Genomic DNA, 21,296 nt, shown 5'->3' with positions numbered 1-21,296 from the left:
CATATGTATGTACAGTAAATATTATCCTGATCAATAACGAAGCCTAACTTCCAATTACATGCCAGTGTTTTCTTATCCATGTTAGCCGCTGATTGCTGTTACAATTCCATGTGCAACAAATTGCACATTAATATAATACATTAGTGAAATATGGAGGCAATAACAATTTGACAATCTTTATTCATCTATTAATAATCACTTTTTACAAAATTCACATGAATGTCATTCTGCCTGTGTTTACCTTCAGAGCCATTCTAGCTTTGAAAGTAGCCACTCTTCCAGTCAGTCCATTTGATTCACCACTCTGTGACTAACAAGTCACAGCTTACTTCAAGAAAATACAAATGGCTATTATAAGCCACTTTATTCAAGCCAGGCCATATGTAAGTCATTGTAACAAGATCAAAAGCACTGTTTACTTGCTGCTCTGTTTGAAGAAGTAGCTTTTATGACGAATCTTCAAAATCCCACAAGAAAGCCAGTAAATTAAGTTATGCACTGTAATTATATTTCAAGAAAATGTCTCATTTGACCTATGAGGAGTATTTATGGGTGTTTAAGACCAACTCAGTTCAGTTCAACTCAGTCTGACAAAACAAAACTAAATGTGATCTGACAAAGTGTAGTAAAATCCGTGTCAACAACAACAACAACAAAGCAGATGCTAAATGGCTATTTTTTTTAAATTAAGATGACAATGTTCAATGAGTCTTGGTATGACAAAATATAATGCATTTAGCCTAAAAAGATATAAGTATTTCCTCCCTGACAGCTTCTTTTCTGTCATCAGCATGAAATGTTGACCACTGACATAAAATGCTCCATTCTCAAAACCAACCACATATACAGCGTTCCTACATGCACACATGTTGTCCTATGTTCAATTAAAAACCTTTCTGGCATTGTCAAGCAAACAAACAACTGTTTCTGCTTCACATGGCAACATCTCCCGCATAAATATACACACGTACACGAGATTAAGCTGCTGTGCTCCTGGCTGTGAAATAGTTGTCGCACACTCTGGATCCATATGCATTTCTTTTTTTATTTAGATGACATTTAATGATTGATTATTATTGATCTTGAAGAAGGCCTGAGGGCCGAAACGTCATTTAAATAAAAGAGAAATGAATATGGAGCCAGAGTGTGGAACACTTTTTTTTTTACCTACTCTCAAGTCTACTTTCAGTGATCAGTACCTCACTACAACCCTTGTTGTGTGATACTTTTCCATTATATGTGAAATTGCTGACACCATGACTCCACAACAACAGGGACTACCTGACAGGGAATGCAGCTGGATGATGATTGTGGCAGCATGAGAGTAAAAGAAAGGAAGGAAGAAAGAAGGAAAATGACAAGGCAGAAGAGAGAAAAGACAGGATGTAAATGGAGGAGAAAGACAGAGCCTAAGAACAAAACGGGTTACTGATGGCTAATAGTTTCTCCTCCATTGACACTATCATTAAATACATCCACCTGCTTAATAAATAGTTGTTACAGAAAAGAAAAAGGTGGAAAAAGCTGCCTGCCCACCATCCATCTAATGCTGACTGAACATTAACCAGAAACACATCTTGGCTCAAGTGGAAATATGGGTAAGTTCAAATGACGTCTTGAGGCGAGGGTGTGTGCTCCTCTGGCGACTGGCTGTGTGGGCGAGGACCCATGGAAGGAGGCGGGAGGTCATCGGGCGGAGGGGGCCGCATCGGAGGGCCGTAGGAGGGCATGTGAGGGTGAGGTGGTCCACCGGGAGGGAAACGGGGAGGGAACATCATGCCTGGAGGTGGAGGAGCCCACACTGGAGACAAAGGATAGAGAGAGTCAGGTCACACTGATGACATCTGGAGATAAGATGGTACGAGCTGTAAAAATGTGGGACTTCTTACTAGGCATCATGGGAGGCCCCCCCGGTCCCCTGGGAGGATAGAAGTCAGGAGGTGGGGGTCCATAGGGGGCTCTACGAGGAAAGGGACCGTCCATGGGGCCCATGGGTGGGCCAGGAGGGGGTGCGCCCCCCATCCTTGGATCTGCTTCAGGGGGAGTCCTTCGATCACTAGGACCAGACTGGTGACAGATACAGAAAGGTAAATATTACAAAGGCTGCACATTTAGATCCACACACACACACACACACACACACACACAGACACACACACACACATACATACATGTCTTACCTCTCTGTGATCTTGTTCACCAGGTCCAAGGCTGTTCTCTCTGAATGAGCCATCTGGATTGACAAACATGTTGAGGAGTAGATGTGACTCAAGTCCACATTCAAATACAGATATTCACAAATGTTTCCCTTCAGCGTTTTCATTTCAATGCATCTAAGTTCAAGTAAATACATTTGAGAGGACATCTACAGTACAAAAGTTACAAATGGGAACATTATAAAAGGAATGACAAGCAGTTATAGAGTTTCCAGTCACTCACCTGCCATGTCTGCAGGGTGGGGGCGTCCTGGGGGGCCAGGAGGAGGGAGGCCCCTAGGATGGGGAAGAGGAGGGCCGAGTGGGAGGGAGCCAGGAGGAGGCAGAATGCCCATCGGTCCTGGAGGAGGAAGAGGTCTCCTGTACATGGGACCTCCTGGTTCTGGAAACATGTAGCCTGAGCGAGAGATGAGCAAAGAGATGATATGTGAAGAATATTATAACAAATATCTTTCCTCAGGTATAAAAAGATAAAACGATGCTCTTATGTGTCACATTGATATCTTTGGAGGTTGCTCCATTTATTAATAATGTTGAGGACAATAAAGTGTGATTGTCTGATGGATACATGTTGACTTAAAACTAAGAAATATGATCAAACCTGAGTTTTGTTGTTTATAATTTAAAATTTAGACAAAATAAAAAGTTGTGTAAATTGTGTTTTCAGGTGGACTTTTAGGATCGTATGATGTATGATCTGATGTCCACACTGCTGAATCACAAACACATTTATGGCAGAGCTTCATATGCAACTAGCTTTCCTGTTTCACAATGCAATAAACATAATACACATGCACTGTCATCATGCATTAGCATTCTCATGCACACAATATTCCATAACTTTTGACTTGACAAACACAGGAGCAGCTAATAACTAATGATAATGATGGCTCACTGTGACACCATAAATGGAAGGTAATGTTATTAGTAACACGTGTGCTTTTCCTGCTATGACAAGTCAAAATTTCTGCTGTGAAAAAAGGGCATTTGGAGTTCGAAAACAGTGTAAACACATTACCACGATGCCTTTAGTACATAATGAAATACTGGGCCTGAACACAATCACAGTGCACACGGTGCAGCATAGTCAGACAGAATTCCTACTCATGTATAAATAATGTAACACAGTGAAAATGATGCATGGTTGATGGCAAAGCGGAAATCCAGCAATGCCACATGCACGTCTCCCTCTGAGAGTGAAGACTCATACGTTAATGTTCCTTGGTGCAGTATGAAGGCTGATTCTCACTTTGATGTGCAGGAGCAGGAATCAGCAGGAACACAACTGTTCTATTTTCATCCTTGCATTCACAACTCAGTGTTAGTATTGTCAGCACAGTGCAGTTTTTTTTTATATTTAGGTCACCTTGAGCTGACTAGATTATTTTTTCAACACTGGACCTCAGTAAAATAAAAAACATAAAAACATACATCAATAAAATGTAAAGCACATTTAAAACACTTTAATGTTTAAATTGTTTGACAAGAAACTTGTGGTCTTTAAGGAGTTTAAAATCTTGAGCACTTACCTGCTTAGTTTTGGATCAAACTGAGGAAACATACTCATTTGTGATTGTCAGAAATGATCTTTTTTTGGCTGTGCAGGCATCACCAGGCCTTTCTGATAATACTGGTAGACCTGCCATAAATTTCTAATTGTCTCTGACTTTCTTTGTCTTGCATTTACACACACCTGGAGGTCCTAGGGGCCCGAGGGGTCCTGGCGGGGGTCCCCTGCGTTCTCTCTCCCATGTAGGAGAGATTGAGCCGCTGTCTGAGTGAGGACCTCCGCTCCGCTCCATGTCCCCATAGCCACCAGGGGGCTCCACTGGACCACAAGAAAGTAGGAAGGAGAGAAGGAGAGAGGAAAAGAACATGACAGAGAGAGGAACAGACAGAACCGATAGCCCAAAAACAAAATATCAGACCTTGAAGACAATTACACCAGAATGAGCAAACATTTTCACATGCACATTCCAGAGCACCGATAGCATGCCAGCATTCAGACCATGCTACTACACATGTTTCAGCACAGAAGGCTGGCCATTGCCAACATGCTGCGTGTGCTTTGTTGTAATGACTGTATGAGACTAGATGAGGAAATGTACTGCATGTAAAATAATCCCAATCAGTAAAAGCTACTATACAGGAAGTGGCTTTTAATTTAGGAGAGAGCACACAGCTGTACTTAATCTAATCTGTAATCTATATTTATGCTTGCAATGTAGGTGTTTTTGTAGATCATTAAAGTGGGTCTTATTTGGTTTGGTGTATGGCTGCAGCTGGCTGTATGTGGATTTCTGTGTCCATACCTCTAGGAGACAGTCTAGCAGGTGGTCCCTCCATCAGTGTGGGAGGAGACAGGAAAGCTCTGGTTTCAGATGCGGGTCGACCCAGAGGAGAAGGACCGTACGGTGACCTTTCAGCTGAAGGTGAAAGATAGTTTGGTGAGTGCACAGTCAAGGAAATCTGCCTACTGTTTGTATGCAAAGATCCACCAGACACAGGATATACTGCATGCTCACTAACGCATGTTTAGCGTATTTGTGTGTGTGTGTGTGCGCTAACCTCGGAAAGGCAGTGGTCTAGCCAGACTTTCCAAGGCGTAGGGATCTTTGTCGAGGGCGTCCATTTTAAACTGTGTGTCTGTCAGCCTGTAAATAAACACGCCTGAGTTAACATAGAGCAGACGTTGTTTTCTGGAGCCAACACAATGTGATGTATGCAGTGTAAAAAAAACATAATGAGTAAATTAAAAAAAGATGAAAACACTCACAAAACAAAAACATTCAGTTTTGATTTTGAATTTTTTAAATGATACCGCTGTTGGTTTCATGTACCACCAACATAAATATATTCTGAACAATCCATTTTTGAGTACATCTAAAAGTGAGTACACCTTAAACTTGTGTTAATTTAAGTTCAGTAAACTAATGGAGATGAGGACAGAAAAAGTCTCCATGAGGGTGCCGTCAGTGACTCGCTCAAAAATGTGAAATTCTGCTTACTTCTGTCTGAGGAGGGCGTTTTCTCTCCTGGTGTCTGATAGTTCTCTGTCTGCTGCTCGGGCTGCCAGCTGGAGAATCAAGTAAAAATCAGAAACATAATGTACATAAAGACAAAGTCAAGATCAGCCTGCTATATATAAATATACCACTATGATCAGTGATTTGAATCAAGTGCTCATGACATTATAGTTCATGACAGAAGGACTGTTACAAAACAAAATTTGTTTCCTAACATTCAACATCAGAACAGGTCTGTGTGTACTGCAGTAACAGGAAATGCTAAAACATACATTTGACTGTAATCAGTGGCCAAACAATCACAGCTACACCAACACTCTTTGGCCAAACAAAATGAATGGACCTCGGCATGTTTTTCTCACTTTTCTGGAGTGGTTTGTTTTACTAACCCAGTTATTGTGAGCCTTCTTCTCATGTGCTGATATTTGGGTCTGGTAAGACTGTTTGGTTTTCTCCAGCTCTTCCTCCATCTCTTCTGCACGATGTCTGAGGAAACATAGTGATATACACAGGGGAGAGTGAGTATGTGTAGAAAGTTTATTACATACTGTTAATGTGATGTCTTTGAGGAATCAGCTACCTGTAGTTCTGAAGTTCCTCCATGGCCAATGCAATGTTTTTGTCCGCTTTGTTTAACTTCTCTTCTTTCTGCAGGCGCTCCTTCTCCTCCACTGTCAGCAGTCTGTAAACACACACATTCATCAACATCCTCATTACTTTTTCAAAAAATTGATTGACACCAAACTTATCCATATATGTGTTTATGTGTCTCTACCTGTGCAGCTTGAGCTCGTTCTCCTGGTACATCTCTGTCATAATATTGAGCTTCTGTTGTAATCGTTGCACCTGAGCACATTTATAAAGAGTATTAATACAAAGACAAATGAATGTGGGACAACAATATAATAAAATATCACACCAATGCATAGTTGAGGTTAGCTACCTGATCTGAGTAGTTCTCACTGTCTGACTGCAGAGATAATTTCTCATTCTCCAGCTCCTTGATGCTCACTAGAGGAGAAAAACACACAGAGGGGCACAAAGATGTGACATCAGTGAACTGTATAAATGTTTTATAACCTGTAAGAACTGTTTGTTTATATGTCACAGATTACATAACAGATTGTATACATTATTGTGGCCAATATTAATCATCATCCTGCACTTGTTTTGTTCTGTATCAGGCATCATAATGATCTGCCTTAGTGAATCCTTGACTCACCTTCCAGCTCTTCTTTAGCTTTGACTTCATCATTCAGTTTGGCAAATGTTCTGTCCTTGTCTTCATCGACTGATTTGAGGTCTGCATTCAGCTACACACAAATACAAACACAACATATTTGCAGGTGTCCAATAAATTATATGGGGAGGTTTAATCTCAATGAGTCTGGTTTAGTCTAGAAAGCTTCCAAACATATTTTATAATATTGTCCCAGTCTACGCGTTCTTGTTTACCTTAGCAGCATAAATGAGTTTCTGGACTTTCTGGAGGTGGCCTTGTGATTCGTCCCCTCTTCCATTCTCCTCTCCTTTTCCTGCTGTCCCATTGGACGTCTCCTCTCCTCCTTCCTCACCCCGTTCTTCTTCCAGGTCTGAATCCCATGCTTTCATTCTCAGCAGCCGATCCGTTAAGGACTGGAAGCAGACAAATTACTTGGTTTCAACCAATTTTCTCACAAAACTAATCATGTCAAATAACAAAAGTGAATCCTTGAACCAAAGTTTTTTATCCGTTTGCAGTCTTCTTTTGTAGTAGTTCTTCTAAGAATATCTATATTATAGATTCTATATACAGTGTGGAAAATTATATTCTCTAATATTTTATTAGAAATTCCAAGGACATTACACAGTACCTAGCTACAATATAATTTATTTATTTTAATTAATGCTACAACCAATCATACCATTATACGCTCATCTTTGTTGGCCACATCCTGAACCATCCCGCTGTAGGCGACCTCACACCTCCTCATCTCCTCCTCCAACTCACTCACTCGCTCTGCCCATCCCTCCACCTGCTGCCGTAACTGCAGACGGAAACAAAAGACAGAGACATGAGATGATGGTGCAGAAACAAAACAGGAAGATAGAGAAGGACAGAAAAGCACAAGGGGAGTACAGATGGAGAGTAGAGAAAGACTACTTTTTATACCAAGAATGCTACCAAGAATGCTTTAACAATCACTTGCAGGTGTCTAGGTGTCTGGATGCTCACCTGAGCGTTGCTCTCCTGTTGCAGTGTGTTCTCCTCTCCAGCTGTTTCCAGGTTCCTCTGTAGTCTGTCACTGTTCATGCTGTACACTTTCAGAGTGGTTTGTGCCTAGAAACAGACAGAGAGACAGCCATAATGTCATGAAACACAGAGTGACACAGCAGAGGAGTTAAAGAGGAAACAGCAGAGGTGAGGAGCAGAAGCGGGAGAGCTTGAAAGACGGAGAACTGCACCTGTTCTTCCTGTGACTGGAGGTCCTTGGTTTCTTCCTCACATGTTTTCATGCTCTCCTCGAGCGCTGCTATCTGGAATGATAACAAAAAATAATTCACTGGATCAATATCACACTAGGGGCTGCAACTGATGATTATTTTCATTATCAATTAATCTGTCGATCATTTCCTTGATCAATTTATAGTTTGGTCAATAAAATGTCAGAAAATGGTGAAAAATCTTGATCACACTTTTCCAAAGCCCTTGTCTTATTTTGTCCTGTCCAGTTTACCATATAGAGGACTAAATAAACCAGAAAATATTCACATTTCAAAAGCTGGAATCAGTGAATTTGGATATTTTTTTCTTAAAAATTGACTCCAAATGATTAACTGATTATAAAAATAGTTGGCAACTGATCAATAAATCGACTAATTGCATCTATTGCAATAGTATGCTCATACTATTGCAATCATACTATTGCAATGGATGCTCATTCCTCTTCCAACTGCGACTGTTGAATAGTTAATGACATGGCTGCTGGAGTTTGGCAGTGTTTATAGTAGTGTGTGTCTTCTTACCCTCCTTTCTTGCTCTAGCCTGTGTTCTCTCTGCTGGTCCAGCTGATCCTTAAGTTGATCTAGATCCCTCTCCAGCTCTCTTTTAGCATGTTCCAACTGTCGGGTTTTGCCCTGGAGGAGCAAGAAAACAAGATGTGTTGAGGAAACTCAAGGTCATGCTACGGTGCAAAATGTGAAAAATAATTCCATTTCAGACTAATGTGTGAGGCAATTTTGACCTTTAACTATAGCACCATCATCAGAGCAATAGTTGAAAGTGCACCCACATTAAAATATCTAACCTATCAAACATTTTTCTATAATTCTGTTGGGAAGCACTTTTTCAAACATTCCAAGGATAAAAAAAAGATGTCTGACTGATTGAAGTTACATCTTATATGAAGTGGTAGAAGCATTTTACAATTTAGGCAAACCTCAAACTTCCAAAAGTATGTCCCACTGATAAACGTTTACCCAGGTTTAGATATTTATTAATTTCTAAACCCTCTCTCTCTCTCTCTCTTTCTGCCTTACCTCCAGATGTTCTGTCTTTTGAGTTTGGGCCAAGACACCGCTGTCCCTCAGTGAGGTCTCCAGTTCATCATACTACAAATGACACATAACAAAGAAATAAATCATATTAAGTATGGACAAGATTCCTGACAATCCTGATTTCAAATGACTGTATTTGGATATACAGTGCATATGCAATTACTCTGTAATGAAAGAGGTTTCTGTTTTTTCATCACACTTCAGACATCATGCTAAATATGACATGTTTTTCAAGCCATGCAAATCAAAGCATACTAATCTGTCTTTAGATTAAAAGACATGATGTTGTGTCATACAGTTTCTGTCTCCATTTAGCTGACAGTCAGCACTGACACCAGTACCAACCTCTTGTTGACATGTGCTGAGAGTCTCAAGGACTTTACACTTCTCATCCAGGAGCTGTGCAACCTGCTCAGCCATCCACCGCTCTCTACCTGGAAAAACATGGAATACAAATCATGAAGATACATCAAATTATTAGTCAATCAATCCTACTGTTTTATGTGTTGGTATACGGCAGACAGAGAGAGGAGGAAATGACAGCATTCAGTGATGTATTAGGGAAAATCTTATGTTAAGAAAGTGAGAACTTACTTCGATACATTCTGCTTTTGACCTTTGGAGAAATAAGGAGAAAACAATGATCGACCATTAGTCATTAAAGAGATTGATGGATTGTTAAATAGCCTGTCTCTATGTGTGAACCAACAATATCACCACAAATTCATAGAAACAGCATCTTTATTATGTTCATATGAACTGTATGTGTGTATGTGTTATGTACTCACAGAGCTATAACATCTACAGCTGAACAACAGCATTGTCACCAGCCCAACAAGACTGGAGATGATGACTGGTTCCCATGGCACCCCGTACAGGTCAGGCCCAGGTCTGATGTCATCAGGCAGCGAAGATACAACCTGGAAGAAGAGGAGAGACGAACTGTTTACCATAGGAGCTGGCTGTGATCAAAATGATCTTTGTTAGTATGGGAACAAAATCTAGTTCACTGTTTTTCAACTTAGTGGATTGTATACTTGTTGTGTACATTAGGATCAGCGTCTTCCTACTGCATGACTAACTTGTATTGACTTTTAGACAATACACCTAAAAAAAATATTCCAATGAATAGTTAAATCTCTTTTTTAATGAATGCTTTAAACACTAAAGGTTAAGTTTTATGCATCTAATCTTCACCTGATCATACAGGTTTCACATTAGACACAGTGGTTTTTAATCTAGATCTTGGTCTATAGGAACAAATGTTTGTAAACAGTTACATAGTTACAACCTTGACAGTTTACTACACAGCTGGTATTAGAAACTGTAGTAGAGAAATGTCAGTGGTATAGATAGATAGTTAGATAGATCGATCGATTGATAGATAGATTTGACAACAATAAAAGTACATGCAAGACTGCAGTCACTCAGTCCTGACATACAATTAAATTACCGAGGATAAAAACACAATAAAGCTAACACTTATTTCCATTTTGGTCCTCTAAGGGGAAAAGTGGGTAGGATGGCAGATATTTACATCAGGCAAGACCAGTTAAAACACATGCAATAACAAAAACACACAATCAAACTAACCAACAGCCAAAGACAAAAACAGAACCGTGCAACAAGCAAAACAAACTTATGATTGGCTTTTCATCAACCATATCATATTTATCTGCTGCAAAGAAAATTCACAAACACCTGCCATCTTTTAGCTTAACACGTTGACAATCACAAACACATTTGAAAGAGCAACATAAATTTTCAAAATAGTCTTGACAGCTGGTTGGCAGCACTGGTAGGACACACAAAAAGTCAAATATGAGAGGTACACAGTAAAACGTGTACATTTTAAGGAATAATACTGAGCTGTTTTCAGTTAAATGACAGTCCGTTACGTTCTTTCAGTTATGAAGGCTAGTTGGGAAATGCTAACGAAACCTGCCACATAACGTACATCCTTCACTTTCTCCACGGCGATACTATAGTAAGCTTCAGCCGTCGCCTGAAAGTCCACCGCTCTGCTGGCCAACTGGTCGCTCGCCATTTCCAAATTATTTCATTTGGTCCAATATTTTAGTGATATTTTTCATCAAAACATGACATAAGGAACAGAAACTACAGCCGCCAACCGGGCTAGCGGTGGATTCACTTCCCAAACGTTCAAGAGTGGACGACGTCACGTTGTACGTCGCAGGGGGGGAATATTTTGAATTTTCTCTACAAACTCCCTGTAACGACTCGAATAGATTGTTACTGCTTAAAGTAATATGATACATATATAATAAACACGAATAATTAAATATAACACACATATGTTTTTTTGAGTACTCATGCCGGCTCAGGAAGGGGCAATGACACCCCTGCTAAAGTAAATGGTTTACTCGCAACGTCACCAATTGTAGAATGCCACACTGGCATATCGGAGCAGTGACACTAAAAGAAACAGGTGTCACCTAAATAACTACAGTATTCTCAATATGACACGTGTGACTAAATATAATTATCACAAAATTATGTGTTTACACAAAAGCCCCCCTCCCCTCTCTCGAGCAGCGTGTGACCATATATTATCTGTTTTGAGTTAAGGGCACAGGCTAATAAGGCTAAAAACAAACTGGTTTTAGTAGGACGCAGGTGAACACATGACTCAGGTTAACTTGTTAACATTCATCTAATGTTAGACAAAAGGTTATACTCACCGAAGCTGCCTCATTTTCGTTCATTTGAAACTAGAAAATAACTTTGCCTCTCAAATGATTTAAAACAGATAGAGAACTGGCTGGACGAGTGTAGTGGACCAGCACTAGTAGGAATGTGAGTGATCCTTGACAGCTGGGAGGTATGCAAAACTGTATGCCAAAGGCAGAGTCATATCAACATGTCACAAGTTCAGTGTCTTAAAGGACCAGACCCAGCACTTTCAGAGTAACTGTATGGATCAAGAGGGCCAGGCAGTTGTTTTGCATACTTTTGGAACCAAAGCTGCCCATAGAAAATAATCCATAAAGGCAGAAGTTGCCCTTTGTATCAGTGAACCAAAAGTTACCCAACTAAACATGACAGGTTGGGTCTAGCAGAAATTCAGTGGAAACCTGCTTTTACCTGCTGTAAATTATGATCAGTATCCACCAGACCATGCTGTAAGAATGCACAGAATGAACCTATTCCAAACTACTGTTCATTAAACTTTTAGCACTTATCACCTGAGAAAACTTAACTAAAGTTAATTGTTTAAGAATATTCCTCTAATTGCACGTAAGGTTTTATTAGGATTTATGGCACTATTTAAGACATTTGTGGTACTTTTGTTTTGTTGAAATGATGAAACATCCCTCTCAAACACATAGACTGAAGAAACATACAGTACTGTGCAAAAGTTTTAGGCACTCTAGATGTTTAGATTCTTATCTATTATGTAATATCATCAGGGAGGCATCTGATCAGTCCCAAATTTATTCTGCAGCATGACAATGACCCCAAATGTACAGCCAGAGTCATAAAGAACTAACTTCAGTGACAAGAAGAACAACAAGTCCTGCAACAGATGGTTTGGCCCCCACAAAACCCTGATCTCAAGATCATGGAGTTAGTCTGGGATCACAAGAAGAGACAAAAGCAACTGAGATGCTTAAATCCACATAAGAACTGTGACAAGTTCTCCAAGATGCAGGAACAACCGTCCTGCCAAGTACCTTAAAAAACTGTGTGCAGGTGTACCGATTAGAGCTGCTGCTGTTTTAAAGGCAAATCATGGTCACACCAAATTATGATTTCATTTAGGTTTCCTCTGTTTACTGGACTTTGTATGAAGTCAATATTTTTGAAAGCATCCTCACTTTGGCACAAAACTTTGGCACAGTACTGTATATTGTAGCTGTATACCGTAAATCTGTTATTCCACTATCACAAAGACAAATTACAAATCTGTTTTAGATTATTTAATAATAATCTAGCCTTGTATTGGCTCCCATGGAGTGATCTGATTGAACCTGATATCTGATAACTCTTACCTGCACAGTAAGCCATATGAGGAGCTTCCTCACTGCACAAACATGAGTGAATGAATCTTCAGCAATCTGATGAACAAAGTCCAGAATCTGCTTCATTACCCCTGGGGTCAGAGTCACACACATAATGGACAATTAAGCTTTTATCACCAACTTCTTTTATGGTATTATAAATATAGTGTATAATCTGATGAAAGTTTGTGTAATACTAGTGTAAAATATGCCATATTAGCCCAGGTTGCGTGTTGCAGGAATGAGGCTGCAGCAGGTTGGAGTAGCATCCACTTTTATATTTCTTAATTTAAAAGAAATCATCTTTTCATCTGTTAATAATCTTCCACGATGAAGGGATACGTGGGTCATCCATACCTTTCTGTGACTGTGGTGATCCGGGCTGATTGTGAGACACCTTACTACCCGTCTCCTTGGGGGGCATTCTCTCTTCTTCACCTCCTCTTTCCATCTCTCCTCTTTTCTCAGTTTCCTTCTCTTTTCCTGTGCCTCCACTCAGTTGTCCATCCCTCTCTTTCTCCTCCTCCATCCCTTCATCTCTGCCAATGTTGTCATTCAGGCCTACAGAAGCATCACCTGTCTTTCTTGACTCGTCGCCCGCAGTCACCTCCCGATCTTTGCTGTGTGCTGAACAGGATGCACCGACACAGCTGGCCTCACCTGTATATGGGAACACATGCATTCTGATTGAGACAAATGCAAAAACCATACTAAACTTGCAGAAATTTAATTGAATCAGAGTACCTCTAACATCAGCCATGATATTTGTGGCAATGAAAACATATACCTTGACGGTTTGCTCGAATGATGTCTGATTTTCGTGTGTTGAATGTCTCTCTCACTCTTTTCAGCAGCATTTCTAGTTTCTGAAGTGCGATGAGTGTTCTGGTCTTTTCCTTGTCCTCCTGCGGTGCATCTGTGAGCTTCATACTCGGAGCGAAGAGTGTATCCCTGCGGTGATGCAGAAGTGTTTCTATATCCAACAATATAGACTCATCATCATCAAGGTCTTCAGTCGCGGGTTCTGAGCGGCCCAGAATGTAATCCAAAAACTGCAGCTTGTGTTGCCCAAAGAGTTCCTCCAAAATAGTCGTGTCATCCGCGCTCATATGGGCGAGGAGGGTCTTGTAATGTTTGGAGGCAGTTTTCGGTTTGAGGGGCGCTTCGGTGTTCGGAGATAGAACGCTGGGATGAGAAGGGGTCTGCGTTTGGGAGGGAGATGATGGCTGGATCTCGGCAATGGCAGGAGAGTCTTGACTTGTAGGAGTAGCGGAATCCGGTTCTTGCTCAGGAGTCAAAGAGGCTTGGGGCTGAGATGTCTCACCTGTGCTGGTATCCAAACTTGGCGCCGGTTCTGTTGACTCCTTTATTTCAGTGGTTGGCGTTTCGCCGAAGAGGTTGAAGGCATTTTTGAAAAGACCGAACGCTCCTCCACTTTCAGCCTCTGCTGTCCCTCTATTGTGATCGTCAGAGTGTATTTGTTCTGTTATCTTCCCAGCGTCGCTGGTTTCACCTGCACATTTCATATCTGCATCGTTACAGAGGTCTGCATTTTTTGTTTCGCCTGAATATAGATGATCTGAACTTTCAATAGGAAGCCTGTGGTCATTCTCACCTGAATATGGGACCTCATTGTCTGTGTGTTCATTTTCTCCTTTCTGATCAGAGATGCCGTTAGCACTGTTTCTACTAATGTGTTCATTCTGTTCAATGTTTTTTGTCTCCTCTTGTTCTTTTCCCCTCACATCAGCCTTAGTATCATCATTTCTTTTTTCTTCCATTTCATTTTTCATCTTTCCCTCCTCCTGTATTCTATCCTTATCACTTTCAAAGGAGATCCTCTCACTCTCTTCTGTCCTGGCTGATAACATGTGACCACTGTCATCCTGTCCTGTTTGTATTGTCCCCTCATAAACTGAACTCGATCCATTCTCGGAGTCGTGTTTTTCATCTTGAACAGATTGAGAACAAAGCTCATTTGAACATTTAAGACTCTCCTCTTCCTCTTTGCTCTTCGTCTTGTCCTCCACATCCTTTGCCTGCTGTTTTACTTCAACCTCCCTCTTCTCCTCTTCCTTAACCTCTACTGCCTCCTGTTTTTCCTCTTCCTGTAACTCCCCTTCCCTCCTCTCTTCTTCTGCCTGGAAGCTTTCAGTCTGACTCTTTTCAGTCTTTTCGGCTGCCTCAGAGAACACAGATTCCGATTCCTCTTGTGTTTCTTTCTCATTGCCGATGTCGTTCTGATTGTGAGGTGAAGAGTGGAGACCTTTTACCACCTCTTCCAAATCCTCCTGCTTCTCCTCTTCTTTTAACTCCTCCTGTTTCTCTTCTTTCTTTAACCCCTCCACCACCTCCTTCTTAGTCTCTTCCTTTACCTCCTCTATTTCCTGCTGCTTCTCCTCTTCCTTTAAACCCTCAACAGGCTTCTCTTCTTCTTTTAACTCATCCTCCTCTTCCTGCTTCTCTTCTTTCTTTAACTCCTCCACCACCTCCTTCTTCTTCTCTTCCACGTCCTCTTTCTTCTCCTCTTCCTTTAACTCCTCCACCACCTCCTGTCTCTCTTCCTTCTTTAACTCCTCCACCACCTCCTGTTTCTCTTCCTTCTTTAACTCCTCCACCACCTCCTGTTTCTCCTCTTTCTTTAACTCCTCCACCACCTCCTGTTTCTTTTCTTCCTTTAATTCCTCCACCACTTCATCTTTCTCTTCTTTCTTTAACCCTTCCACCACCTCCTGCTTCTTCCCTTCCACTTCCTCTTCCTTCTCCTCTTCCTTTAACTCATCTACCACCTCCTGTTTCTCTTCTTTCTTTAACTCCTCCACCACCTCCTGCTTCTTCTCTTCCACTTCCTCTTTCTTCTCTTCTTTCTTTAACTCCTCCACTTCCTCTTTCTTCTCTTCTTTCTTTAACTCCTCCACTTCCTCTTTCTTCTCTTCTTTCTTTAACTCCTTCACCACCTCCTGCTTCTTCTCTTCCACTTCCTCTTTCTTCTCTTTTTTCTTTAACTCCTCCACCACCTCCTGCTTCTCTTCTTTCTTTAACCCCTCCACCACCTCCTTCTTCTTCTCTTCCTTTATCTCTTCACTTAACCCCCCAACTTCCTCCTTTGTCCCTTCCTTTAACTCCTCTGCTCCCTCCTTTTTCTCATCTTTCTTAAATTCCTCCACTTCCTCCTGCTTCTCATCTCTCTTTAACTCATCTACCGCCTCACATTTTTCCGGTTCTTTGAACTCCTCCACTTCCTTCTGCTTCTCCTCTTCCTTCATGTCTTCCACCTCCTTTATCTCCTCCTGTTTCTCCTCTTCCTTTAACTGTTCCATCTCCTCCTGCTTTTCATTGTCCTTTAAGTCCTCCACCTTCTTCTGTTTCTCCTCTTCCTTTAACTCTTCTATCCCCTCCGGCTTCTCATTGTCCTTTAATTCCTGTGTCTTCTCTTGTTTCTCCTCTTCCTTTATCTCCTCCACCTCTTTTACCTCCTCCTGTTTCTCCCCTTCTTTTAACTCTTCTATTTCCTGCTGCTTTTCCTCTTCCTTTGATCCTTCCTCAGTCTCTGCGTCTGTTTCGGATTTCCGGTCACTTTCCTTCATAAAGTCTTTCTCAAAGTTTAATGTGTCTTTCTCAGCTTGAGCTGATTGGAAGTTGGTTTCCATTTCCATTAATTTGTCTGCATCACCTTCACTTTTTGTGGTCATCTTTTGCGTCTGTGGAGACACAGAGGCCAGATCTATGTTGTCCGTATTGGTATCTTGATCGGGTGTGCTTCCGGTCCCTCTGACCTCCTCTGAGGAATGTTCATGCATTTCAGTAATTCTATTAGCAGTATGGGATGAACCAAAGTCCTGAGAGCTGCCTTCAACAGATTGTGCTTCTCTTCCCTGTCCTAACTCACCATGATGTGTCTCTGTTTCTGTGTTATTATCAGTCTTGGCTAGAGTGTCTGAATGACCAACAGTTAAACTGTCATCCTCACTGGGCACTGGTTCATTCTTTTCCTCAGCTGTGTCAGATGATAAAGAAGGCACACTCCCTCCACTGCTGTCTTCTGCACTGCCACTGACTTGACTTTGTTCTGCTGATTCAACACGCAGAGTTGTGGGAACCTCTTGGTGATGTACATCTGTGTGTTCATTACTCCCTTCACCTTTATGATCAACACCACTGGCACTAATTTCAACAGACGTTTCAGTAGATTCTTCTGTGTTATCACTCTGTTTTGTAATTTCTGCCTCTTCCTCATCCACACTCTCTGTTTTCTCGCCTTGCAGCGGATCTTTTTTGATCTCCTCAGCCTCACTATCAGATTGTCCCATGGAATTTGACCCTAAATCGTCAGAACTGGAAACAGAGCTTGAGGCGATGTCATTTTGTGAAACAGAATCCTGATCAATGTCACTTGCAGTTTGAATTTCTTCTCCTGGCTCTCTGCCATTAAACTCATCCTTATTTCCTACTGATTCGGGCATCTGATGATCTTCACTCTCCATTTCTGTCTTCTTTTCCTCATCCACTACATTTTTCTCGTTCTTGTTATCATCTAAAATTTGACCTTCCTCTTCTTCCTTGCTAGACGATACAGCATGGGACTTTTCCTCTAACTTGTCATTACTGTCAGCATTGACTGATGCTGTGTTGCTAGACTGTGTCTCTGTGTCTGACGGGAGATGTTGATCTTGTTGAGTTTCAGCTGTGTCTTTGTTGGAGCTGCTGATCATATTATCACCTTCTGCTTCAAGGACTGACTCTGTTTTGGTCACAACCTTTTCCTCTAGTTTCTCGAAGCTCGGCTCTGTCTTTGCCTCATCTGTCAGTGCAGGTTGTGATTGACTGGTGTCCACGGTCTGTGAGCCTGGTGGTTGTTCTAAGGTTTTGTCCTCCTCTGTCTCTTTAAAGCCAGTTTCATCAACTTCATTCTTATCTTTCCTGAAGCCTAAAATGTCTGTGACCCCTAAATCAAACCATGAGCTGGATGCTGGCTGTTCCTCTTCCTCTTGGCTTGTCTCCTCAGCCTCTCTAATATCAGCTGTTGTCTCGTCTCCTGACTCCTGATTGGTCAGGCCAAACCCCAGTGTGCTGGAGAGTCCATTTCCCAGCCAACCCAATGTCCCCATCTCTTTCTTCTCCTCACCTTGTAATTGATCGGCTTCCAGGTCCAGAGACAATCTCCTGCCCCTGAATATCTCCGCAGGTTCTTTTTCTTCATCCATTTCTGTTTCTTCATCGTGCTCTTGTTCCGTCTTTTTCTCGCCTCCAAAACCAAGCCACCCGGTCATAGTTGAAGTGAAAGAATCGGCAGTTTCTCCATCTTCTTCTTGACTGTTTACACTGTCTTTGGCATCATCAGGTTTCCCTTCTCCTCCCAGCCCCAGCCACCCCGTCATCGAAGAAGTGAAAGAATCTTTAGCCTGTGTCTCTTCAATCTCATCTTTTTTCTCTCCTTCAGCCACATCGCCAGGTTCTTCCTCATTTGCCAGACCTAACCATCCTGTCACTGAAGAACTGAGCCAGGAAGAGGAGGAAGACCCACCTTGTTCATTCAGAGCCGCAGGAGTCTCGTCCACTTCTGCGTGAGTCCCGGCAGCGTCATCACCATCATTTTTGTTTTCATTCTCTTCTGCTGATGCGACTTCAGATTCCTGCACTGGAGATTCTGTAGTGGCGTCTTCAGATGTCAAAGGACTTCCAGCATTAGTGTCATCAGTGTATGGGCTGGTTTGGGTCGCTTCTGACTCCTGGATTGGGATTTCCTGATCACTGTCATCATCATCACCATCAGTGTCCAAATGACCAGAGTCAATGGGATACCCGAACTCATCCATACAGTAGAAATCTGATTTCTGAATGAGGAGAGGAAATAAAAATATGGCACTTAAGTAACAAGTAACCTCAATGCTACAGGAATAAATAAATAATTTTCTGAGAAAGCAAGAAAATAATGCATGCACATGTATTGTAAATGTAGGTTTATTCTTATTCCATCAACTTTCGTACTTATTATAAAAGAAGAGTTAGTGAAATTAAAGCTTATTCACCTGTGTCTCCACTATTTTCTCCATAGTCGCATAAACCTGCTCCTCTTCCACTGCTTCCTTTGGGAAATAGCCAAACTTTCTGTCAATCTGAAATAAAATAAAAAAAAATCACAGTTATAAAGCCACAGCAGTATTGTGGAAGAATTGAAGTAGAGCACACAGGAGAGTCAAAATGAGAGCAAATGAGAAACACACAAAGCTCATTTGTTAAATTACTTCAAAGGTTTCCTTCCTCAGTTTTCAGTCATTTTCAGTGCCAGCTTTATAGTCAAGTGATGCACTTGAAAAGCATGATGTCAGAAAGTAGGCTTGGATTGTGAGTCTGATTTCTCACAACACAAAAAGCACACAGAAACTGTATACAAAGTTTATATTATGGTCATTATTTTTGTTTTTAACTTGATATATATTGCATTTGCTGTATATTTCAGCTCATGCAAATATGTGTTACAGAAAAGAATCATCCACAAACAAGGTCAGTTGATACTTCAACTGAAGTCTTTTTACTGCTTTGTTTCTGTCATTTCCTCCTTTCATTTCATCCTGACATGTTTTCTCAGCTAAGGGTTTGATTGCTATCACAATGTCAGATTAAATTATAATCTTAATTTTATCATATTACTGATCATTTCACATCTTATTCAACTATATCCATACATTCCTCCAGATTTAAAGTCTTAACAAGCATTTTTTGTGTATGCAGGTGTACGTTTGGTTGAATCATTCCTTAGTAAAAGCTTCCAGCTTGATGGAAATAAGCACTGATTTTGTTTTTGCTATAAGACACTCAAAGTAGTGGCTGTCGGATTTTAGAGCACTTAGAAGTTTAAGTAAAATCCCAAGGGCTCATAAATCACTATTAGGAACTGTATTGTGTGGTAGCATGTCAAAGTGTTTAAGAAGTCTTTTATCTAGATAAAGAATTACATCTTATATTTCTTGTACAGTTTGTATTTTAAAGGTCCATCTAAGGACAGGTATTGCAAACTAGAATAGACTATAAATGCTGTGATATGTGACACTGGTTCATGCTATATTCTTGTCCATATAAAATAAACGTTGAGTAATAAATAAAGTGATCGCTAAGATAGAAGACAAACAAGTTGCATTGATTTTGGGTGAGCATGTTAATATGTCAATGATTGTTATTATTCACTAGTTCTGTCACTATCATTATATAAATGAAGTGAGGTGCTCTCACAGGCATTTGTGTTTCTCAGCCACAGTATTACAAAAGCTTCCAACATGGCTCAACTAATCAGTGCAGAGAACCTCAACTATCTGTATTATAATCAAGACTAATCTCACATTTTAACCTATTGAACCAGAGATGAGAGACTATTTCACTTGGGTAGGTTATTCATTATATTTTGCTTTAAAGAGACAGGGATACAGACAGACAGACAGACAGGCAAAGAGACAGACAAAAAGACAGAGACATACAGAGATATCAGACGTACACTGCCTGCCCAGAGGTCTTCCCTCTTTCCGGTCAGTTTGTGGTAAACAAGGATGGTGTCTCCTCGTCTGAAGCTCAGGAAACGACAGTCCTTACCGTGGTGGTCCCTGATGGCCTGTACCCTGCTCATCATGCCTACACACACACACACACACACACACAGAGTAGCAGAGACATAAAGATTCACAAAGGTGATAACAATGAATAGATAGTTGAAATAGGTAAGTAAATTAATTACTATGAAATACAATTGCTTTGAAAAAAAAAGCCACGTTATAGTTTATTACAGTATATAATGCGTTAGAATGATATATTAGTAGCTTTAGCACTTACTTGCACACTCAGAATCTCCACAGATCTTGTAGTCAGACATCAAGCCCAGATTTAAGTGAGGTAAAATCATAAAAACTATGCCTGTACCCCACAGGAACATGTAAGCCTGTGAAACAGCCATTCCTCACGTTTTAACAGTAGTGTATCAAGAGAAAATGTCCATAATTGGGGAAAATAACTCCGGTCAGTTGTGCTGGCAAGTGGACATTGCCTCTAAGCTGTTGCTGTCATGAAGACTCAATGGCAAATGAGAGAGCTGAGATAAGATATGTGCTAAGGCAAGCATGATAATCATTAACATTCAACACGTTTGTTTTTTTTACAACCTTTGTGCGTATAGTCTGTATAGTATTTTTTTTAATGCTTTTATATTTTGTCATCATATTGTTATGTCTTTTTATATATATGTATGCACTGTTTCTACAGTTAACGGAGCCTCCCAGCCAAAGTATTTCACACGATTGTACTTGTATAACAAGTGACTATAAACATCTTGAATCGATCTGGTCGCTGGTAAAAGGTTTTTATTTTACTTTAGAGCTTAATATTAGAGGAACATTCTATAATTTGCATTTCAGAGTGGAAAAAAATCAACATTTTGTGGACTTCGCCCCCTTTTATCTATAAAAAGATGACGACACGCGTTGGCGTTTATTACCATGGCAACCAACGCA

General features: G+C 40.8%; 1 protein-coding gene across 4 annotated transcripts; it reads right to left on the bottom strand.

Moving 5' to 3' along the window:
• Positions 1 to 162: 162 nt before the first annotated feature.
• ctage5 (CTAGE family, member 5) lies at positions 163 to 20,916 on the bottom strand. 4 transcript variants are annotated; one of them, XM_042388885.1, is made up of 28 exons: positions 20,623 to 20,916; positions 20,291 to 20,424; positions 18,831 to 18,917; positions 18,326 to 18,635; positions 13,159 to 13,461; positions 12,793 to 12,893; positions 9,568 to 9,699; positions 9,374 to 9,395; positions 9,125 to 9,213; positions 8,762 to 8,833; positions 8,249 to 8,359; positions 7,688 to 7,759; positions 7,458 to 7,562; positions 7,147 to 7,269; positions 6,698 to 6,877; positions 6,465 to 6,555; positions 6,186 to 6,253; positions 6,018 to 6,088; positions 5,823 to 5,924; positions 5,632 to 5,728; positions 5,225 to 5,292; positions 4,785 to 4,870; positions 4,529 to 4,642; positions 3,910 to 4,044; positions 2,440 to 2,613; positions 2,181 to 2,233; positions 1,890 to 2,067; positions 163 to 1,801 (listed from the first exon to the last, which is right to left on the bottom strand). In XM_042388885.1, the coding sequence occupies exons 1-28, from the start codon at positions 20,741 to 20,743 to the stop codon at positions 1,605 to 1,607; spliced, it is 3,396 nt and encodes a 1,131-aa protein (XP_042244819.1). In that variant the 5' UTR covers positions 20,744 to 20,916; the 3' UTR covers positions 163 to 1,604. The 4 variants fall into 4 exon arrangements, with proteins under 4 accessions (XP_042244819.1, XP_042244817.1, XP_042244821.1 ...); XM_042388883.1 differs by lacking the exons at positions 18,326 to 18,635; positions 18,831 to 18,917; positions 20,291 to 20,424; positions 20,623 to 20,916 and adding an exon at positions 13,589 to 15,219; XM_042388887.1 differs by lacking the exons at positions 12,793 to 12,893; positions 13,159 to 13,461; positions 18,326 to 18,635; ... (1 more) ...; positions 20,291 to 20,424; positions 20,623 to 20,916 and adding an exon at positions 11,482 to 11,573.
• Positions 20,917 to 21,296: the final 380 nt, after the last annotated feature.

Source organism: Thunnus maccoyii, chromosome 16 (genome assembly GCF_910596095.1).
Source record: "Thunnus maccoyii chromosome 16, fThuMac1.1, whole genome shotgun sequence".
Classification (NCBI taxonomy): Eukaryota; Metazoa; Chordata; class Actinopteri; order Scombriformes; family Scombridae; genus Thunnus; species Thunnus maccoyii.
This window is presented reverse-complemented; position numbering and strand designations above follow the sequence as displayed.

Bases quoted from the DNA above. Each gene is read 5' to 3' on its own strand.
- ctage5 (XM_042388883.1), bottom strand. From the start codon at position 14,672: ATGTTATCAGCCAGGACAGAAGAGAGTGAGAGGATCTCCTTTGAAAGT. The intron at 6,556-6,697 runs GTAAACAAGAAC...ATTTGTGTGTAG, and splicing joins AACTCATTTATGCTGCTAAG to CTGAATGCAGACCTCAAATC. The intron at 5,729-5,822 runs GTAGCTGATTCC...ATGTTTCCTCAG, and splicing joins GAGGAACTTCAGAACTACAG to ACATCGTGCAGAAGAGATGG.